This window comes from Nipponia nippon, unplaced genomic scaffold, assembly GCF_047370975.1.
Source record: "Nipponia nippon isolate SJK-2023a ecotype South Korea unplaced genomic scaffold, ASM4737097v1 scaffold_1, whole genome shotgun sequence".
Classification (NCBI taxonomy): Eukaryota; Metazoa; Chordata; class Aves; order Pelecaniformes; family Threskiornithidae; genus Nipponia; species Nipponia nippon.
The window spans coordinates 125,191,468-125,210,033 of NW_028262290.1; the positions used below are offsets into that span (position 1 = coordinate 125,191,468).

General features: G+C 42.9%; 1 protein-coding gene across 25 annotated transcripts in view; it reads left to right on the forward strand.

Moving 5' to 3' along the window:
• Window positions 1-16,694, forward strand: part of THRB (thyroid hormone receptor beta) — a 174,909-nt gene extending 158,215 nt beyond the window's left edge. For all 25 annotated transcript variants that reach the window (XM_087771277.1, XM_087771212.1, XM_087771222.1 and 22 more), the window contains 4 exons: window positions 1,632-1,837; window positions 5,159-5,305; window positions 9,872-10,130; window positions 11,624-16,694. In XM_087771277.1, the coding sequence (XP_087627403.1) occupies window positions 1,632-1,837; window positions 5,159-5,305; window positions 9,872-10,130; window positions 11,624-11,865 (854 nt within the window). In that variant the 3' untranslated portion in view covers window positions 11,866-16,694. The remainder of the gene's footprint in view (window positions 1-1,631; window positions 1,838-5,158; window positions 5,306-9,871; window positions 10,131-11,623) is intronic.
• Window positions 16,695-18,566: the final 1,872 nt, after the last annotated feature.

Here is an 18,566-nt window from a genome sequence, read left to right on the forward strand (position 1 = left end):
ATAGGACTGTAATTTCTTGTTTATCCTTCACCAGACTGCACCTTCTCCTGGCCTTAGCAGGCTGAGTAACACTAGGAATGTTCACTCTTTGGAGGAGAGGAGGGAGAATTGCATCTGGATGGACACTTTGCTTGAAAAAAACCCATCTTGTTTAGAAAATTCTGGAGGATGTGAAATTGAATGTCGTTGGATGAGTCATCCTGCAGTTGTTTGTTTTATTTTTAGCCCTGAAGAAGTTAACTACTGCAAAGAATTCGACTCTCATTCTAAAGAACTAGAACATATGGCTGTAAGATTAACCCTTAGGGGTCTTCTTTTCCTGCCGTTGCACAGGGATTTACACTGATAACTTCAATTAGTACAAATGGAAGGAAGTCACGTAAATCCCCCTGTGCATTAATGTTAATGGTTGTTGCCTGCGTAATCCTCTGCAGAAGAACTGACGGGAAATCAGGCCCAATAAACAACAGAAGAATATTCTAACAGTGTTTTTCATTGGTGATGTAATGTATAACAGTGTCTTTGGTCTAGAGGGAAATAGAAGAAATGACAAAATTTCAATTTTAGGCAGGTAGACCTTCAGAAGCAGGGGCTGGATGACCCTGGGTCACCACTTCACATCCAGCCCAGTCTGACACGGCAGGCAGTGGTGAGCATCAGCCGGGTAGCGGCCGCACAGAGTGAGAAGTTTCTCCGAGTCTGGTTCTGCCCAGCAAGTGCCAATACCATAAAGCTGGTACGGCCTTTGTGGGCTGCACCTGCGTACGCACCAAAGGAGGTGTCGGTGAGCACGTCAGACAAGCCAGCTGTCCCCCAACTCAAGAAGGGTTTCTCCCACCTTAGAGTTAACATGTGTGAACAGAAGCGTGTAAGCAAGGCTTTCGTTGCTCCAGCCTGCCTGCCACCAGTTGTGGATCTGAATGGTCCTCCTCCGCTAAAGCGGGCCAGTCTGTTTTAAGTGGCCTATTCCCGTTTGTATGGAAAACTGGATAAAACCTTCTGTGCTGGTCAGAGGCGTGCAGCCCTGGGGCCTGTGTGTCTGACATCACTGGAAGTAGCGGGGCTCTAGGGGAAAGCCACAGAACAGCACCATTTTTAGGGCTTACGGAAGGAGCCAAAGGCAAATTGTTTCTGATTGCATCATGCAATAGGTAGTTGAGCCTCCTGTGAATAAGTACTCCCACTTTCTTAAATCTGTGTTACCTTCTGCTGGCTTACAAGAACACATTCTACACAACTCAGAGCAGTGAGTGTGCTGATACTACTTTAAAGAAAACAAAAGTGCATCTTTCCCAACATGAATTACTCCCAGGTCCATTCTAGGAGCACTGTGAGTCCTCACAAAGCTTTTACGTATTAGTTTTATTGGTGGAATAAGCCACTGAAGGCAATGGTAGTATACATTGCGTTAACAGAAGGGTAGGCTGTTCTTTGCAATCCAGGCTTCTGAGAAAATGAAGTTTCAAGAGAGAAATAAGAGAACTATGTCAACTGTGGGTCTTACCAAAGTACCTCTTTACTGATTAGTTAAGGTATTTGTAATCAATTAGTACCTCAGGCATAGAAAAGACCAAAGTTCAGTCAGCCTTAAAGAGCTTCCTGCCATTCTTGTATGCTTTTTCCCCTGCTAGTGGTGTTGGATGACAGCAAGCGGCTGGCAAAAAGGAAGCTGATAGAAGAAAATCGAGAGAAGAGACGTCGGGAAGAGCTGCAGAAAACAATTGGGCACAAACCAGAGCCAACAGATGAGGAATGGGAGCTCATCAAAATTGTTACTGAAGCACATGTGGCCACCAATGCACAAGGAAGCCACTGGAAGCAGAAAAGGAAATTTCTGGTAAGGACTGTAGAATTTTACACTGCTCTTGGAGTCAGGTTCCTTCCTTTCTTCTGAAGTCCCTTCCCAACATTGCAACCCGACAGAGGAGCTATCTGTCAGTGTATTGACATACATGAAAAATAGATTATTTTAATAATTACTACTTGCTTATTCTTACCTGAAGCTCAGTGTTTCATCAGACTAAGTATTTCAGAAGATAAACTGCATGTTGCTGAGTTAAGGCTTACCCAGCTGGATACCTTTAATGTGCTGTGATCAGAAAAAGTAGCACAGTTGTTTCACTCCTGATTAACAGCAGTACCAGTCTATAATGCATACCATATCTTTTTTATAGATTGTATCTAGGGATAGTTGTCTTTATTAGGCACTAGCATACAACATACTGTAAGTGGTAAAATCAATGACAAGTTTTAAGTAAAGCTGATATTCTTTATTAATAACTGGTGGGTTTTGCTTCATTGTTCCAAAGTGAACACATTAATTAAAATAAATTTGGCAAAGAAAAATTAATTTCAATGAAAGCAGGATAATACATACATTATAGTATTGGGATTGCAGACTACAAGACGACTTAAGTTTTCAGCCTATAACTAAGGATCAGAAAATAAATGGTGATTTGTGATGCTCAGCCTTAGAAAAGGATTTATTTGACTTTTTCTACATTGATTTTTAAAGGAAATAAGTGCAGAATGCAAAATGCTTATACAGCACAAAAGAGGGATTATAGACTGCATGTCAGGAATACACAGGGGTCTTTAACAGTCTGTGTATACCAAATCAGATAGAGAATATTCATTTTTTTGCAAGCCCTAGGCTCCTGCTGCCTAATTCACCATGTGAATCTTGACCCACTGTTAAATTGCTAAGAGAAATTATATATTCAAACCAGCTGATCCCTTTTATAATGTTTTGTTAATTCCAGTGGCACTGTCTATATTTCTGTATGAATGGCTGCATGTTCATAGTAGCATGCAGTCGGGAAACCACAGCCAGTGATCACTGGCAAGAAGCAGCAGAGCACTTTCCAGTGGTGATGCACAGCAAGGTTTGCAGCACTGGTTTTAGCAGACCAAGAAGCAGCTGCAATAGTGCATTTGATTAATGAGGCAGGAGTGCTGTTATTTCAGGATCTCCTGGTTTGGGATGAAGCATGGGGAGCTTGAGCTTTGGGCTGGGAATGAGGACACGGGTAGAAAGCTGGTAGGGACTGGGCCACGTAAAATGTGGTCGTTGAGGGACTTCAGGTTCTGGAGACAGTCACAGCAGAGGGGGAGCCCCCAGCAAAGGGTGCCCAGAGGCCAGGCATGAGGTGGTGTAATGACAGGGCTGTTGGGAGAGGGGACAGATCATAGAATCATAGAATCATTTAGGTTGGAAAAGACCTTTAAGATCATGAAGTCCATGTGCATTAACCTAGCACTGCCATGCTGGATGGGGAGAGGCGGGGATGGCAGCTGTAACGGGCAGTTCAGAAACCAGCTGTGACTTCCACAGCTGGTTCCTAGGCCAGACCAAACTGCTCTCAGTGCAGCCCTTGCTGCAGGGCCTCCTAGTTCTTTGCAGTGCTCATGTGCTGAAAGCACAGTGGTTTCAAGGCAAGTGTAGGAAGCTCACTGACACCTGGCAGTGAGCACAGAAGGGGAAGTCCAGGATGGCCTGCCAGCCCCAGGCGGAGGGTTTTGAAAACCTCTGCCAGAAGCTGTTGAAGAGCAAGAGGAGCTGACTGCACACCCCAGGAGCTGTGGGTCAGTTCCTTAGGCAGCTGAGGCTGGTTCTTCAACAGCAGGAGCTCCTTTGAGGTCTGGACCTCTTTTCCTATTGAGGTGAGTTAGGTAGCATTGGCTCTCCAATTGCATGCCCTTCTGGAGTGTGTTAGCGTTAGCTAGCAATCCTGACTTCTTTTGCCTTTCCCAAGAAAATGCTGTGTTCTTTCTTTTTCTCCCTAACAATGGTATGCGTGGTTTTAAGCATTTGGTCTTCTTGCTTGGAAGTGATGAAGGTTGTTTATCATGAGCACACAGACAATGGGGTTTAGTTTCCCAAGACTGAGGGAGGGAGGGAGCCTAGAAGTGGCATTATTTGAGTTTTTTACTAGGAACCATCAGATAATTGAGCCCAGTCCTCTTCATTGTTCTTTTACAATTGGTGCTTGCTTTTTTAAGGCATTGCTGAGTTTTTTCTTGAAAGAAGTTAGATTTGGATTCAGATTGGTGACAGAGCTGTGGAAGGATCTTCTATGATGTGTTGCTTTAAAAAACTACCGAGCACAAGTTTCTATTATAGACAGCACTTTCAGCACCTCTCCCGTTTAAGTGCCCTTATATAAATGTCATGTAGTCCATCAGTCTTAAAGGCCGCCTTCTTTGGGTTTTATCCAGTTTTTGACTCTTTTAATGTGAACAAAATGGAAGCTCTGCATGGTGGTTGGCAGGTCTTTTACAACTGCAGAGCCACACTTAGCAAACAGAATGGCTTTGATATGTCTGTTTTTAAAATACATGGTAACATTGATGAGCTGTCATAAAATCAGGTGAACAAGTTGAAGTGCAGTTGGAATAAAAAAACACTCATCACAGATTCTGCTTGAAACTATTTCATTGTATATCCCTATTGAAATCCTCAAAATATGATTTTTTTTTTTCTCTGTTGGAGAAGTCTTGGCCTGAAGTCATGCAGAAGGTGATTTTCAACCAGAATTTTGCCCAGACGAGTTCAAATTCTAGTCACTTTTTCCAGACTAGCTTTGTGTTTGCCCATTCCTAGTCATCAGTTGTTTTGCCTAGTTTCGGAAACAAGCCTGGGCAGTTGCCTGGAGCTCTGTGATACCAGGCAATCTGTTCTGGGGAGGATTTCAGAACTTTGAGTAGGTGAAAGAGCCCAATTCTGCAAAGCTCTCAGCATCTTCTCGGGGGTAACAAGTCACCTCAGCTCCCTTCGCTTTTAGAGAAACTTGAGAGTTCTCAGCACCTGTAAGAAACAAGAACATGCCTATATTTTTAAGCAAAAAATGCATAAGCTACACCCACAAAATAGGCAGATACAGGCACAAGGAAGAAACTGCATGTGCACAAAAATGCAGCTGCCCACACAGGATGGGTAGCAGCATGCCAGTCACCCGTTTCTCTGTGCAGTCACCTCTTTCACAAATGTCTTCCAAACAAATTCACATTTTGTGGCGTAATGAACATTACTTATAAAGTGAATAGTGTTATTTTTTGGTTTAGCATATCTTCCGTCACCAAGCAGGACTTTCTAAGAGTATAAAATACTTGCTCTAAGATAGATTGTTCCTTTAAATATCTTTGTTTATATCCTTAGCCAGAAGATATTGGGCAGGCACCAATAGTTAATGCCCCAGAAGGTGGGAAAGTGGATTTAGAAGCCTTCAGCCAGTTTACAAAAATTATCACACCAGCGATTACAAGAGTGGTGGATTTTGCCAAAAAGTTGCCTATGTTTTGTGAGGTAAGAAAACTTACTTGCACTCCTCATTTATATGCCTGTTGTTAAAAACTATTCAAAATACTGCTGGCATGGGACTAAAACATTCACTACGTTTAAAATCAGAAAACTTAAGGGACTCAAAATAGATGGGACTAGAATGACCTGCATTTTTATGAGTTTTCTTTTTCCTGTGATTACTGAAATCCTGATTTTGTTAATCTAGAAGTCATCATGGTTCATTAGGGACTCGAACGTGTCTTTAGAGGTGGCCTTGAACAAAGCAAATGAGCAAAAAGAGGCTGTCTAGAAGCATCTTTGATACGTTTAACCAGATCTTCCAGCACACAGTTCCCTCTGTGCTTTCTGGCTCCTTGGCAGGTATAATACTGGGGGGTTGGATCTACACGGTAACAAATTCTTCAAATTCAGGAAAGCATCTATATCCAGGAACGGCACTCGCCTCATTGTATTCCCCAGGCATGCTTTTCCTGAACGGGGAGGTTGTGCATAAAAGAGTCTGTAAAAGTAATGGATTGTCATTCCAGGTAGATACTCACATGTAAAATATACAGTAAATAGACTCAAATAGACTTGGTTGCACATTAGGAGTACAGAGGCCCTAGGCTGATCTCATACTAAGGTATCATTTTTATTGAAGGGCCAGATGCAATGGCTGATGATATTTTTTTCCTAACTTAAAAAATGTTATCAGAACTGCAACCTGAAATAATATTTCGGTCTTAATAATCTTAATCATTTTAAATCTTGTGAGTCCCTTAGGATCCACAACCATGAGAGGTTTAGTATGGAAATAATCCCAGTCCAGCCGTGGAAGGATGCCTGCCTGCTTGCCCACGCTGCAGAGCAACACTTGACTCTGCTGGTGAAATGCCAAGTGAATGACATTCAAAATGGGAGTGACCATGGTCAATGAGTTCATCGGGCTCCCTAACCCAGGAACAGTGTTTCCTCCTAATAACTAAACATCAGTCAGGAGGGAAGTTTAAGGCAGCCATAGCATTTTACTTTTCTGTGGCTGGCAGCTTTTCTTTAAGGTCAGTCAAGAAGAGCTATTTATGTCCTCTGGCACCTACAGAACAAGGAGAGGTAAATATCAGTAGTTGGCGTAGTGTAAATAGCTCTCCCTGGCTAAACCTCAGCATTGGCTCCATCAGCCAAGAAAGCATGAAATAGTGGCCAAGCATGAAGATTTTAAAATACAAGGAATGTATCCATAGATCAAGAGGCCCCTGCAGCATTCAGTGTCTGAGGGAGTCTGTCTCCTCTGATTTGGCGTTTGTTGGTGGGAAGTTGCAGTGACGTACCAAGGTAGTCTTTTTAATTTAGAAAGCTTTGCCAGTCACACACAGACTGCAGTGCCCATCTGACACCTACTACCCCTCCTGGCTACTGTGGGCCCACTTGTGTCAGCGCTAGGCAGGAAGCACGGATGAAGAAGTCAAGGCGTCGTTGGGCATGACCTCTGTAGGTTATGCAGCTTGGCTAGGGCAGGCTTTGTTTACAGCTGAGCCACAGTGTAAGCCTGACACCTGTATACAGCAAGGTCTGATGGCAGAGTGAGGGACAACTCCTCGTGAACATAAAGGGATAGGACAGCTGTCCTCCTGCTGTAGCATAAAGAAAAAGACAAATGTTTGCTCCTTTTTGAAGGGGCACTGTCCTGTTAGCTCTATTTCAGTTATGTTTTTTAACCTGTATCTTTTTCTTAGAAGCAACACTGTGTGGCTGTGGACTTGTTTATGAGAAAAAGCCCTCCTTTCTCCCATAGGACCTGCAGAGCATTTAAACATTATCTCAGTTCTTAATTTCCACAGAGGCTCAGGCTGAGAGTGTAGTAAATCTCAAAGACGGAGGGGCATGGCAAGGAACATCCATGGCCGCTTGTATATTCATGGCTACTTTTCCTTATTTCTCTCTTCTTTGGACACATGCGCAAGCCAGCAAAGCACTGTGAGTGCCCAGCTTAGTTTGTGTGCATCCATTGGCCCATGCCTCAAAGCAAGAATCTAATCCCAGAGTAATCAAAGTATAAGGAAAACTTCATTTACTTCTCAGCATTTCTGCTGTTGTTTCCTTTTTGCATTTCCTTCTGCTTAGAAGATGAAGTTTGAGGAGCATTTAATCAGTTTGATGTGACTTTAAGTGTCACAGGCATCAGTGGTTCCATGTTGGGTGAAGCTGTGTAAATACCCTTCTAGGTAGCTCAGCTCAGTTCCATGGTGCTGCATTACACGTGTGCTGGCTGCCGGTGTGTCCTGCAGAGATGAGCACCTAAGGTTCCTGCCTTTTGCTTTTTCTCCCTGTGGAGAGAGAAGGAAAGGACAACATGTGGCAGATCATCAGTCACATTTGTTGACCCCACAGCTGGAAGGTGCTCTGGTAGCAATGCTCAAGTGGTGAGCATAGGTAGCGTTGAAACCTGCGTAGCTGGGAGCAGAACTGACGTTCAAGCCCCCTGTCTTTGGTAACTGCTGCTACTGGCAGATAAGACCTGAGGTGTGGCATCCATGATACAGGTGTCCCATGTATCCTTCAGAATTAGGAAAGCAGGTAAAGGACCGGCATAGTCAGATCACCACTACCATAAAGAAGTTTTAAGAAGGTTCAAGTAGGAAGAGAAATTCTCATTGGTTTAATGGCTCACTAATAAAACAGCTGAAGTGTCACAAAATATCTTCCCTACTGTTATCTGTCTGTGTCTCTTCCAACATTCTTCCTTCTCCTTAGTCTTTTTTCCTTCATTTCTCTTTTCTTCTCCCTTCTCCCTTCCTTTCCTTCATGTCCCTTTTTTCTCTGCAGTTACCTATTCTGATATCTCTTTGTGGTTGCTCTCACACATATTTTCTTTTATTTTTATTTTTATTTCTTACTCTGTTTCTTTCCCTACTTCAGTCTCAGCAGCCAAACAGTGGCGTTGTCGTTGGGTAGCGAGACTGCCACTGTGCCTGTGCAGCCTTCCCCATGCTGCTGCTGAGCTGAGCGTGGTCCGCAGAGAAAGTGATTTGCCCTGAACAGGATGAGTCATTTTTCTTGTGTATCAAACACTTTACACCTGAAGTTGGCATTGCTGGAAAAACAGCTGCATGATTCAACTCCTTTTTCTGACTGGGGCTGGCTTTCTGCTTAAAAGTCTTCTCTAACAGGCAGCTGCTTTCCACTTGTGTTAGGTAACTGTCTGGCGTCCACTCTACATCATTTTACACCAAATCAATGTGTTTGCTTTGCGAGTACACAGTTGCCATGTAAACCTATAGTTGGTGGGTTCTTTTTTTCATTTTGAATTGCAAATCAGGTAAATATAATAACTTTATATGAATCAGAAATGGATGGATTTTTGCCTCCTTTCAATCTGAGTAGAAATGAGTTACTTTTTCATATATGTGACCCTTTGCTGTTCATTTAATGACAGTCTCAAAATAGTCTTGGTGGGTTTTGCTATTATTGAATTACCTATGAAAGCATAAAGACACGCTTTACAGAACCCATTCTCCTAACATGTCAGCATCCTAGTGACACTTCATAAATACAGAACCTGCCTCCACCAATTCAGGCAGCTCACCTTTTTTAATGTTGCAGAAAAGACAAGTCTAGCCAAGTGCCCTGAAGATCATGGCTTATGCACCAGCGTGAAAGCTGGAGCTATACCATAGATTTTCTGTCTGTCCAGCAATAACATAGGGAGTCTAGAGAGATCAGCCTTACTAGGCTAAATGTAGCTTAATAAGTTCTCTGTTGCTTAAATGGGCAGTGAGAATTAAGAGTACATGCCCCACTGATTGAGGTATCTCTTCTAGATAGAAAAAATTATTTCATTTCTTTTATTTAAAAAGCAGCTCACTCTTACAGACCCTCCCAAATGTCTGTCTTTTCCTCTGGTCAGGTAAGAAATAAGCATGGCTGGCAGTGAGTTTAACTGGGATGGCTGAGGTCTGTACCAGCCCCAATTATAGTTTATCCTGTTATGCTAGTTGTAAGCTGAGGGAGCTCAGGTCTAGAAGGGAGAAGGGTAAAGAGCTGAGAACAGTGACCGCTTTAGCCATCTAAGCTAGACCCACCCCTGACGGGAGACAAAACCAATAGTTTATGTTACCACCAACCTGGCACCTGACAGGTCTGCTTCACACTTCGTGAGATGTTCTGCAAAATAGAAAGCTACGTTCTTAACTTGGACTTAACTTTATAATACTCCCACAAACTGAGCAGTCCCACAGAGAGCAGCACTTCTGCAAGTTGGGTCACTTCACCTCAGCATCTGAAGCAGCTTGGTTGGCTTTGAGTAACTTGCCCAGGACCACTTGCCTACAGCTGTGTCATCACTAGATTTCCTAAGGGGGTGTGGGGATGTTAACCTGCCAGCAGTTTCTGCAAGCAGGAATGGGAGTCTTGGAGGTTTCTGCAGTGCACTGGAGCTAGTCAGTCAGCAGCATGTTTGGTGGGTAGCTGCACTATGCGAGGTAGTGTCCTGGGGTGTGAACGGCAACTTCATGCTCGTAGGTTTATTGTAGTTGTAAAACCAACTCAGTTTGAAAAACACATCTTTCTCTTTACCATTTCTAATTTCTGCAGCTGCCATGTGAAGACCAGATCATCCTTCTGAAAGGCTGCTGTATGGAGATAATGTCCCTCCGAGCAGCAGTTCGCTATGACCCCGAGAGTGAGACTTTAACACTAAATGGGGAGATGGCGGTGACAAGGGGCCAGCTGAAAAATGGGGGTCTTGGCGTAGTGTCTGATGCCATTTTTGACCTGGGCATGTCTCTTTCTTCATTTAACCTGGATGACACCGAGGTTGCCCTTCTTCAGGCTGTTCTGCTCATGTCATCAGGTGAGAATAGAAATACATTGGGACCCCAACCATTTTGAAACTCTTTAGTCTTTGTCACAAGCCTCTTTTTAAAAGAAATAGGGTATGTTAGATCTTGAAGTGTTGACTAGAGTAATGTGGGAGTTCTCTCTCAAAATCCCAGTGCAGCTTGGAACTAGTTTGGTGAGCACTAGGAAAAAAATTCAGGGTATTCAGAGAGATGGGCATAAAAGTGGCTTTGGTAACGCACCTTGCTCAGTTTAGTACTTAGGGAGGAGGCAGGGATGATGGTCAGAAAGAAATCAGATCTGGTTCTGAGCCAATTTGCCTTGAATGAAAAACTGATAATTTAGCAACACTTGCCCTTACAATAAGTTCCCTCTTCCCCTAAGCACTGTCATGCAGTGGGTGGGAAGTACAGTTCATACACGTTTCCATCAGTCTCATGTGCTTAGTTTGACCTGCTTTCTTGTTTTCCTACTTAACGGCACCACCGCTTGCTAATAGGCTTTTGAGAGCTGTGCTGTTTCCCCACACTGGGACCATTTGCACCGCGTCCCTTGGTGGTGTGACACAGTAGCAATACAGACCATTTCATATGATTTCCAAAGAGTTTCTTCCCTTCTCAGATCAAAAATGTTTTCAAATATGCTTCCACTGACTGTGCCAGCCCAAAGAGGAAATTCCATTCTTGGGCAGTGACGGATTTGGCAAGGTTTTGTTTTAAGACCACTTTTAAAGATTGGGCACTAAATAACAATGCACAGTTACTGTAAATCAAACAATGTTTGATTTACAAGCATTAGCTGTGTCTGAGACAGAAAGGTTTCCACATTAATCACAACACAGCACTTGACCTTCCCAATCAAAACATTTTGATTTCTTTTTAGTTCCCTACACAGTGATACATGAGTAGGGGTTTCAGAAGGCAGTTGAGAGGACCTGCTTTCCCAGAAGTGTCTCCTGAAGAGTGACTTGTGAAAGGAGCTTTTCCAGCACCCATCTGGTGCCGGCTGAGACACTCAGCCACACTTTTGGCCTTTGTTGTTCCTTGGTGCTCCATAACAGTTTCCTTTGCAGCTCACCTGTGGATCAAAGCTTGATCAAAGCATTGGTCAGGCTGCAGAGAAAGAACTGTAATTTAGATATCTGAAAAGGAATTTTTTTTTGTTCTTTATTAGCTGTTTTACAGTAAGACATAGAGAGAAGCCTTCACTGAGATCAAGTGTCTGTTGCTCTAGTCACTGTAAGGAAACACTTCTTGAACAGGTATACTCCAAATGGGCAAAGCAGGCAAAGGATGAAGAAAAGGATTATCTCCTTGTTTTAACAGGGGTAGTACTGATAAGTGATGTGCCCAGGGTCAAAGAAGTTGTTTGTGGCAGAGCCAGATGTCCTCGGTCTCCCTCCTTCCTTTCCTAACAACAGAATTGTCCTATTTTTCCTGATTTATGATCAGGAATTCATTAAGGTAAATGAGTAATAATGATAATTCTGCTTCTTTATATCTGCAGATCGCCCAGGCCTTGTTTGTGTCGAGAGGATAGAAAAGTGTCAAGAGGGTTTCCTCCTGGCATTCGAACACTACATTAATTACAGAAAACACCATGTTGCACACTTTTGGCCAAAACTGCTGATGAAAGTGACAGACCTGCGAATGATCGGAGCCTGCCATGCCAGCCGCTTCCTGCACATGAAGGTGGAGTGCCCCACAGAACTCTTTCCTCCGTTGTTCCTGGAAGTGTTTGAGGATTAGAGAGACTGGAGCGGTTCTCCGCCCCCCCCGTCGCACTACTGGCTGTCATTTCATCCCGTTGCCCGGCTCTTCTCACCTCTGTTTGTTCTTCTTTCGTTCTCTTCTGTTTCTTGAGGCGGGGTTGGGTTTTTGTTTGGGTTTTCGTTTGGGGTTGCTGGGGGGCAGTTGTATACACATGGATGAAAACATCTCTTTAATGCGGGTACTTGTGACTATTGCAATTTGTTCTTCAGTCCTTTGATGTGAATGCTTTGACAGCTTAACAGTGAAAACACAAACAGACCAATCTCATTCACCAGCACTTGCATGGTCACCAGCTCACACACATCATTGCTTGGAAAATATGGGAGAGAAATTGAAGTGGCAGAAAATAAATTGGCCTCTGAGTTAAAACAGCTATTGTTAATTTGACCCTGGCAATTCTGTCTAGTATTACCTCATTTTGCAGGGCACAAGTGACCGATTCATGAGATTAAATATCTAGTCTTCATGGTTGTTTCTATTGTAACAATCACCATTATGATCTAGGATCTTCATCATCGTCATGATCCCATCATTATCTGAGGATTGTTCCAGCAGATAGAGTTTAACTGTGCCCCATAAATCAAGTACTTAAAATAATGCAGAGTGTTAGAAGGGACTGACTCATTTTTTTCCATGTGTATAAGAAAGTAAGATCCTTCAGTTCTTACTACATTTGAACTCCAGGTAACTTCACTGGAAGGTCGGTTGGAGTAAGGAGGGGAATTTGATCCTCTGGGGTGCTTTTCCTGACAGTGGAGAGGTCTGCTTTTTCTGAGGTGCGTGGAAAATTCATCACTCTGAGGGAGAAGGCTCTCTGTCAGGATAGCAGGCTTTCCTCAGAGTTGTTCAGGGATATGAATGCTCACAGAATGAGGACAAGGAGAACGAAACATCCAGAGTGACCTTCAGATGGGACAGAAACCAACTGTGTTATTAACGACACTCAAGACTGTACAGCTTTATCCCAGTAATACAAATAGTGTTGCTTGGCAGTAATCTTTTGTTTTATATATATATATAAAGTTTATATGCACATATATATATAATTTTATATATATATAATTACAAATCTTCAGCAGATGTCTTAAACATATTTTGATATTTTTATCTTCTCTCTCTCCTTCTCTCACCCTCTCCTGTGCACGTGTGCGTTTATGTGTGTTGATCAGCTAGGTTCTCCCTACTTGGTGTCTGTATGTGTTTCGTTTGGCTAGATTCTCTCTTGATTCCTTTAATTTATTTCCACTAACTGCACTAGCAGGAACCAAACTGAGCAATGACAGGATGTCCTGCTGCCAAAATCTGCAAGCCAGTACTCACAGTCCTGGAATGTTTGGAGGCCGGTGATGAGGGCATTATAGGTAGAGGTTCTTCTCTGTCATCCATCTCCATTCAGGGGTGTTGTCCCTGGGTTTTATAAACTTGGTATTAAACCATTCTCTGAATTTGTATGATACATCAAAAGCATCCTTCTGTTCTTCCTGGGAACCAGAGACTTAGTTCACATATTTTGCACTTCCTCATACCCCATGTTCTTTTGTGTTGTACATTCACTTGTACCAGTTTCTTTCTCTGCTATTTATTGATATATTTGCCTGGCAAGTCAGTGGGCATTGTTAGGGTGGATGTGTTGACGTTCAAAGCTCGTGGCCCATATCTAAACCCATATGTTACGTGTTTATGCCCTCATGAAAACATGATACTCGGGAAAACTTATCTTGTAGGTAGAACACAGTATGTGTGTGTCAGGGTTTAAATTCTTTCCACCCCTCTTTCCCTACATCATTGGTTGATGATTGTACATCATTTGGAGTACTATTGGCTATGTTTTCAGGGATGTCTCACCTGGTTGCTAAATGTGAGCTTGAGTTAGTGTACAAGCTTCTGACTGTGCTGCAGATGAGAACCAGGAGAAAAAACATCATGTTTCTCCTAGTAGTACTCACAGTGATCTCGCTACAAGGTCCATGATGCTTCATGTGTTTTTCAGAGCTTCAGTTCCTGGAGTTGTGCAGCTGCTTGAGAGGTTCAGTCTGTCATTAAGGTCAACAATGGTTATCCTTTGGGCTATAAAGAAAATCAGTAGCCTAAATGCTAATTATTCAGGTGGGAAGTCACTACCCAACAGTGACTTAGCTCATAACTATTGGGGCCCTCATAACTGGCTTTTGAACACTTGGGATTGTCAGGACTGCATTAATCAAAAAATAAATAAAGATCAGAGGTTAGAAAAAAACGTGAGAATTACTGGATGGAGTTGGGGAAGCAGCAAGAGATGAAAGAACTTGAAACACCCTGGGCAGAACTGCAGTTTGAGACAGTGCTGAGAATTAACACTTTGCACACTGGCTGTAAAACTTGTTGCTTATGCAGGGACTTGTTCCCCAAGGTCTACCATGGCAAGTTCTGAAGTTTCCTAACAGCCTGCATAAACGGATGTCTGAATTGCATATATGCTGCATTTAGGCATCCGAGCTAATGGCCTGACTTCCCAAGATGTGATGCAGTTTGGAGCTGTGCTTAATCAGGGTTCAGAAGATCAGGCCTCCTTCCTTAGGTGATCGCAGATGGACTGAAGTGCCTAAAATCAGGCAACCAACTTTGACAGGTTCGGCAGTGCTCTAAGCAGAAAGGACGTATGTCAACATACTTTTCTAGCTTTGTAGATTAAGTAAGTTGGAGTCTGGCACTGATTAACAGGGGGGGATTAGTAGTATTCCTCAATTGAAAACTAAGACCAAGCTCTTAGTTTGACAGATTTGATGTACTGACATCTAATGGCCTCTGATCTCCTACCAGTCTTACTTCGTGTGACTTCATTGACTCCCTCAGTACAACTCCTGATTTATGCGATCATGAGATCAAAATTAGATCACATGAGGATGCTCTTACAGACTCTTACCAGTGGGTACTGACCTTAGTTCTGCAAAGGCATGCTTGCTTTTAAGTATCAGCGGTCTCAAGCCATTGTAGGATTGAGCCACTGGATTGACCATCAGACATCACCGCTACAGTCAGCACCCTTTGTAGTAACTGGCCTTCCGAGTGAAATAACAAACATGCACTTGCCAGTGCAGTCCAGAGTCTCGTTTCCGATGGTGCCACGTAACTCTCATGTTTGCTTTGTGGTCTACGTGTGGGTCTTACAGAGAAGATTCTTCCTGTCAAACCTGATCGTCACCGTTGATGGTTTTGCCCTGAGTAACATGTGCATTTAGATATTCATTTCATGTGTAATCTCAGTTAAGTTATGGTATTTATAATGACATATATAGTGCGTGATAATGATTTTTGTTTACATTCTGCCAAAATGTAGATGTTAGAGTTTAGACCTCCAAGGTCCAAAATCATCCTTGAGCAGACTGCTTGCCTCTTCAGAGGCAGGCATCAGGAAGAGGAAAAAACTGTCCAGAAAGACCATTTATATCAGAAATCTGCCAAGACAGGGCTGTTGATCACAAGCGGAGCATGTCATTGCTAGTGATGTGTTTTTATGCTATGGAACTCTAACCTGTATGTGTCATATTGACTTCTTGCTGCATGAATCATAAATTATAAAAAATCAGTCTTATGGTTTTGAGATGTAGCCAGCATTCCTAAGGCTAAACCTTTTTCATTGACAGAATCAAAATCCACAACCGAGGAACGTATTCCTCTCGCTGTAAGAGCAATTGAGAGTGTTCAACATCTATCTTTTCACAAAGGAAGAGGCGACAGGACCTCTTAATGTGTCTTGTTATTGTGATCATCTGGAAATGATTGCCAGACGTTTCCTTTTGATATAGCAATGAAGTGATCCGTATTTAAATTTTATAGAGAGAATTTTATTCTAGTGTGATAGAGATTTATTTTCCACTTAAAGACTCAAAACAGTGTGAGCACATTTTTTTACTATGGTATATTTTTGCTTTAAAATTAAAAACAAAAAAAAAAGGTTTGGCCTTATCACAAAGTTTTAGTGTGTCGTATAGATGTTAGCAAATGCAACGAGTATGCATTATTTGTGTGTATCCACATTGACTGATGTCGCCTTCAAAAAGCAATATTGTGCAGGTAATAAGTTGTTTGTGACTGTCCGTTGCACAGTTTACTTTCTTTAAAAGCTAACGTTGTTTATGCACAAGACAATCAAATGTAAATCTACATCATCACCCGGGTGTAGATTAAGTTTATGTAAATTACTGAGCACAATGTAAAACATTAAAAGACACTTTATTTAATTACACATTTAATGTTGGTAAAGATAGTATCAGGGCATGAACTAGCTGACATACTGTAATTTCTTTTTCTCTTTTCCTACTTCCTTAGCACTCTTCAGTTTTAGTTTGCTCATAAATACATCAAATTAGTCATTCATAATTTTTTTGAAGAGAAGGGTGGTTTGGGTTGTTTATTTGTTTTTATGAAGTTGGTTGGGAGGACTTCTTGCTTTGTCTATGAGGTTTGTGGGTTTTGCTTATTTGGTTTATTTTTTTTTATATCAGTTTCGTGCCCTGAGGGTAAGGCAAACATTACACCATACGGTAAAAGACAAAGTACCTTGGATGATGTATTTTTTTGCAAACAGTGTTAAGACTTATGCTAGATTGGTAATATTTTTTCAGCCTAAAATATATTAAAAAAAAATCTGTGATCACAAATGTTTTAAACTATCTAAAGAGAAAATTTGTATATTTGGGGGAAGAAAATAATTTTTACATAGCTTTTGTATGCAGATATTAAAATGTAATTATGAATATAGTGGGCATAGATAACTGTGTAAGCTTGAATTCTAAAAAAGAAAAAGCTTATAACTGAAAAGTGGTCCTGGTGTCTCCGTCTCTTCATTGCAGGCTGTTTTGTCAGCTCTGTTGCACACTTCCAAGCCGCTGGAACGGGAAAAGTAGGACCCAGAGCGCAATGTTTTACCGACTCTAACCTGTTCACATTTCTATCCTTCTGCATCCCTTTCAGCACCTACCTCATATCTTATCTCCTCTCCTCCCTTCCCTTGGGCACCCAGCTGAAGGTTTTCACTTCCCCACTGTTCTCATCAGCCACACTTAATTCACTCCAGTGAGCCGACTCTTGATTTATGTCTCAACTCAATTATGTTTTTTAAGGGAACGCCCTTTCTTTCCTTCTCCGTTCCCAGTCTAGATGGGGATGGGGTGACAGGAGCAATAGGCTTCCCGTCTCTTCACGCTTTCCATACCTCAGTCTCCTACCTGTTGGAGAAGGTGTTCTCATTCAGGTATTCTCTCTAGTCTCATATTCCTCTGCAGTTTTGATTTCTCCTCCAATTCTTTCATTCCACTCGGGAAGAAAGGCAAGACCTAGCGCCTGGATCCAAAATCGCTTCTTGGCCTGCCCCAGATGGGAAACCTATTTCAGGCTGTTGCTTCACGGTGATTTCCACAGGCATTTCCTGGCTGACCGCCAGCTCCTGTTCCTGCTCCCTTCCACGTGAGGTGCTGGGAGCCTTCCAATGGATGCTGAGCTCCCTGACCTGCCTCTGCCCGGCGTCGGTGGGAGCGCCTGCCCCATGCCAGGCTTGGTGTCCCTGGGGAGCGCTGTGCCGGCACCTCGAGAGTTTGTTCCCACTGTTGCCCATGGGAATAGGGCCTGCCTTCAAAGGCAGAAGCTCCATCTGAGGAGCCTGAGGGAAAGCATGAAACCCATGCTCTGCCTTAAGTTAAATCCCTTCAAGCACTTCAGTTCAGGCACCTGAGTGAGGAAGCCTTGCCAAGCCTCTGCTGGGGTTGCACTGAATTGGCAGTGCTGTGGGCTGCTCAGGCCCTCCAGGACCAGCTCTGGAGCGAGGAATTGATTTGCTGCATAACAACTTGTTTACTCGATGGGAAGAAATACTTCTGCTCCCACAGCCCCCAGTGCATTGGCTGTGACGTTTTCAGACTTCTTTTGTAGTGGTGAAATCTCTGTTTTTCAAAAAGTAGCGTGAGGTCTGTGGAGAGGAGCAGTATTCTGGCAGCCACATGTATTTGCTTCAGTGCGTATTTATCACTGCAGAGAAGGACATAAAAGACGGTCAGCTCTCCCCCCGAGCACTGGCACTGCAGCAGGAGCATGTTCTCGGCCTGTTGTGAGCTGCCTCGTGCACCCTGAGCCCGTTGTTGCACGTATAGCTGCCATTTGTCCTTCCTCTTAGTGACAGTGGGTGAGGGTTTTCTCCGCTTGAAAACTGAGCTGCGTCTCAAGGATTTTCTCAGTGTGAACTTAGGAGTCTAACATTAAACAGCCATGTGTCTTACGGTGTGTTGTGTGGTATTCCCAATAGCATCAATGGTTTCATAATGAAGCATGTTCGTATTAAGAGTGACTGCAGCTGCACCACCTTTGAAATAAGGTTAGGTACAAAAGTCTCTCCACCCTGTTTATCGTATTGCACCGCTCCTTTACAGTTAACCAGGTAGAGAAGACTGCTTTCCAGATTGGATCACAGAGCATCTTTCTCTCCTCTCTCATGCCTGTGTGTGGGGGGAGCACTGACCCTGCAGGTACTGACTGAAGCTGCCTTGGTAGGCACAAAGAAAGATGTGCCAGAAAACCCTTTTGCCAGGGTCAAGGAGCAGATTTCAAGAAGAATTAAAAAAAAAATGAGGAAGCCCCTTTGAATCATTTATGAGAGCTTTGAGACTTCTGAGGTCAAGGAATATTGAAAGACTTGTGGGATCCCT